The sequence below is a fragment of the Sceloporus undulatus genome, chromosome 3, assembly GCF_019175285.1.
Source record: "Sceloporus undulatus isolate JIND9_A2432 ecotype Alabama chromosome 3, SceUnd_v1.1, whole genome shotgun sequence".
Lineage (NCBI taxonomy): Eukaryota > Metazoa > Chordata > Lepidosauria > Squamata > Phrynosomatidae > Sceloporus > Sceloporus undulatus.
Window position 1 is genome coordinate 27,290,471 of NC_056524.1, and position 2,417 is coordinate 27,292,887.

Below are 2,417 nucleotides of genomic sequence, written 5' to 3' on the forward strand. Positions count from 1 at the left end.
AAAATTCACTATGAATAAACTTATTTCCAAATAGTCATGGCATTTGCAGCCATGTACCTGCTGAATAACAGACCAGTGAGAGTGACTAACCAATTTAAATTTACTTTGTGCATAAAATGTAAATCTAAATTGAGCAATTAGCTTTTTATTCATGAAAAAATGAATAATGACTTGTGGCCCATCACTCAAGGACACAAGCTACTCTTTGTTGCACCCTTGAAATTACATCTCGCGTCCCCTGGGAGTATGGGCACTCCAGGTTGGGACATCTTGCTGTTGCTATTAACATCACCGTAAAGTTATTGAAGGATGTCAAAATTTTAACAGTGCAGAAATGTACTTCTGCATCTTTCAACGTCTGTCCCTTGAAGCTAACTGATGGATACATTCACAATCCAGGTGTGTGCAGTGATTTATGTAAAATCCCATTCATTAGAGTAAGACATCTCAATTCTTTAAAAATTTATTGACAAAACAATTTTACTGCCTATATACAAATAGTTTTTACAAGCGAGATTAGGGTAGTGTTTAGAAAAAGCTAAAAAGAAAACATAAATAAGATGAAGCACACATTTATGGTACAGTGTCCATAATAACATGGCCATCCTTGTCTTTAACTCTTACTCGACCAGAAGCATATTGAGTCTCTTGGCGTCCATCTGCATACACTGTCTTGATGGTGCCATCAGGATACTCGCGCCTCTTGAAGTGGGCTGTATGTACTTCTTGCTGCCCATTACTGAACTCTATAATCCTACTTCCATCCCTTAAAAGACACAAGCAACTTATAACTATACATTCCAGTGTGGTTTTTCATTTATAATTAAATTATTCAGCAATTTTTCATTTACAGTTAAATTATTCAGCAACGTTAAGAAAAGGGAAGGAAAACATACGGCAACTATCATGCAGGGGGTAGCTGTGTTGGCCATTTAACAAATCCAAACAAAAATCCATCAGTAATACCTTTATTGGCCAACTGAAATGCACAATATATTTGTTGCAAAAGTGGCCAATGTTGCAACTAGTTAAGCTTTTTGTCCCAACTGCTATTCATATTCATTTTCCAGTCTGTACACCTTATGAGTTATTTTATGAAACCGTCGAGTTTTGCAAATAGTCATTCTGCTACAAAATATTAGAGTTGTGTTCTTTAATTTTTACACGGCAATCTCAAGAAACGCTGGGAGTGTTCTTCAGTTACAGGGATACAAATCTAATGACAGAAGCCACTCTGCCCAACAGACTCCATGATCCCTGTCATTCGCTTAGGGGTGGAGGCAATTGGAAGGGTAGGAAAGAAACTAATGGATCAGTAAAACCTGGCACTGAGGACTACATACATACCTTCATAATCAACACAATCCCCTTTCTCAAAGACATTTTAAATGAGATCTACACATTTTCCCACATAACCAATTGTTTTATCAAACTAAAGCCTTACTGCTGTATGCGGACAGTGGTGCCATCAGGAAAAATGTTTACTTCTCGTCCATCCGTCAACACATTCTTAATGGTTTGATCAGGGAATACAATCTCTTTCCTTCCGTCTGGAAAATGCTTTTCTGCAATCATGACCATATTGCATGTCAGAATGTTCATATGTTTTGTTTTGTCTATATGGTTCTTAAAATTCAATGTAGTGTCATAGAATCATAGAGTTGGAAGAGACCACAAGAGCCATCCAATCCAACCCCCTGCCATGCAAGAAATCCAATCAAAGCATCCCCAACAGATGGCCATCTAGCTTCTGCTTAAAGACCTCCAAGGAAGGAGACTCCACTACACTCCGAAGGAGTTTGTTCCACTGTCGAACAGCCCTTACTGTCAGGAGGTTCTTCCTAATGTTGAGGTGGAATCTCTTTTCCTGTAGCTTGCATCCATTGTTCCGGGTCCTGTTCTCTGGAGCAGCATAAAACAAGCTTGCTCCCTCCTCAATATGACATCCTTTCAAATATTTGAACAGGGCTATCATATCACCTCTTAACCTTCTCTTCTCCAGGCTAAACATCCCCAGCTCCCTGAGTCGTTCCTCATAGGGCATGGTTTCCAGACCTTTCACCATTTTAGTCGCCCTCCTCTGGACGCGCTCCAGTTTCTCAATGTCCTTTTTGAATTGTGGTGCCCAGAACTGGACACAATATTCCAGGTGGGGCCTGACCAGAGCAGAATACAGTGGCACTATTACTTCTCTTGATCTAGACACTATACTTTTATTGATGCAGCCTAGAATTGCATTGGCCTTTTTAGCTGCCGCATCACACTGTTGACTCATGTTCAACTTATGGTCTACTTGGACTCCTAGATCTCTTTCACATGTACTTTCATTCAGCAATGTGTCTTCCATCCTATATCTGTGCATTTCATTTTTCTGCCCTAAGTGCAGTACCTTACATTTCTCTATGTTGAATTTCATT

The 2,417-nt window shown here is 39.5% G+C and overlaps 1 protein-coding gene across 3 annotated transcripts in view; it reads right to left on the minus strand.

Moving 5' to 3' along the window:
- Positions 1–447: 447 nt before the first annotated feature.
- Positions 448–2,417, minus strand: part of CENPJ (centromere protein J) — a 28,269-nt gene continuing 26,299 nt past the window's right edge. For all 3 annotated transcript variants that reach the window (XM_042459982.1, XM_042459983.1, XM_042459985.1), the window contains 2 exons: positions 1,445–1,565; positions 448–766 (listed from right to left, as the gene is read on the minus strand). In XM_042459982.1, coding sequence (XP_042315916.1) covers positions 574–766; positions 1,445–1,565 — 314 coding nt within the window. In that variant the 3' untranslated portion in view covers positions 448–573. The remainder of the gene's footprint in view (positions 767–1,444; positions 1,566–2,417) is intronic.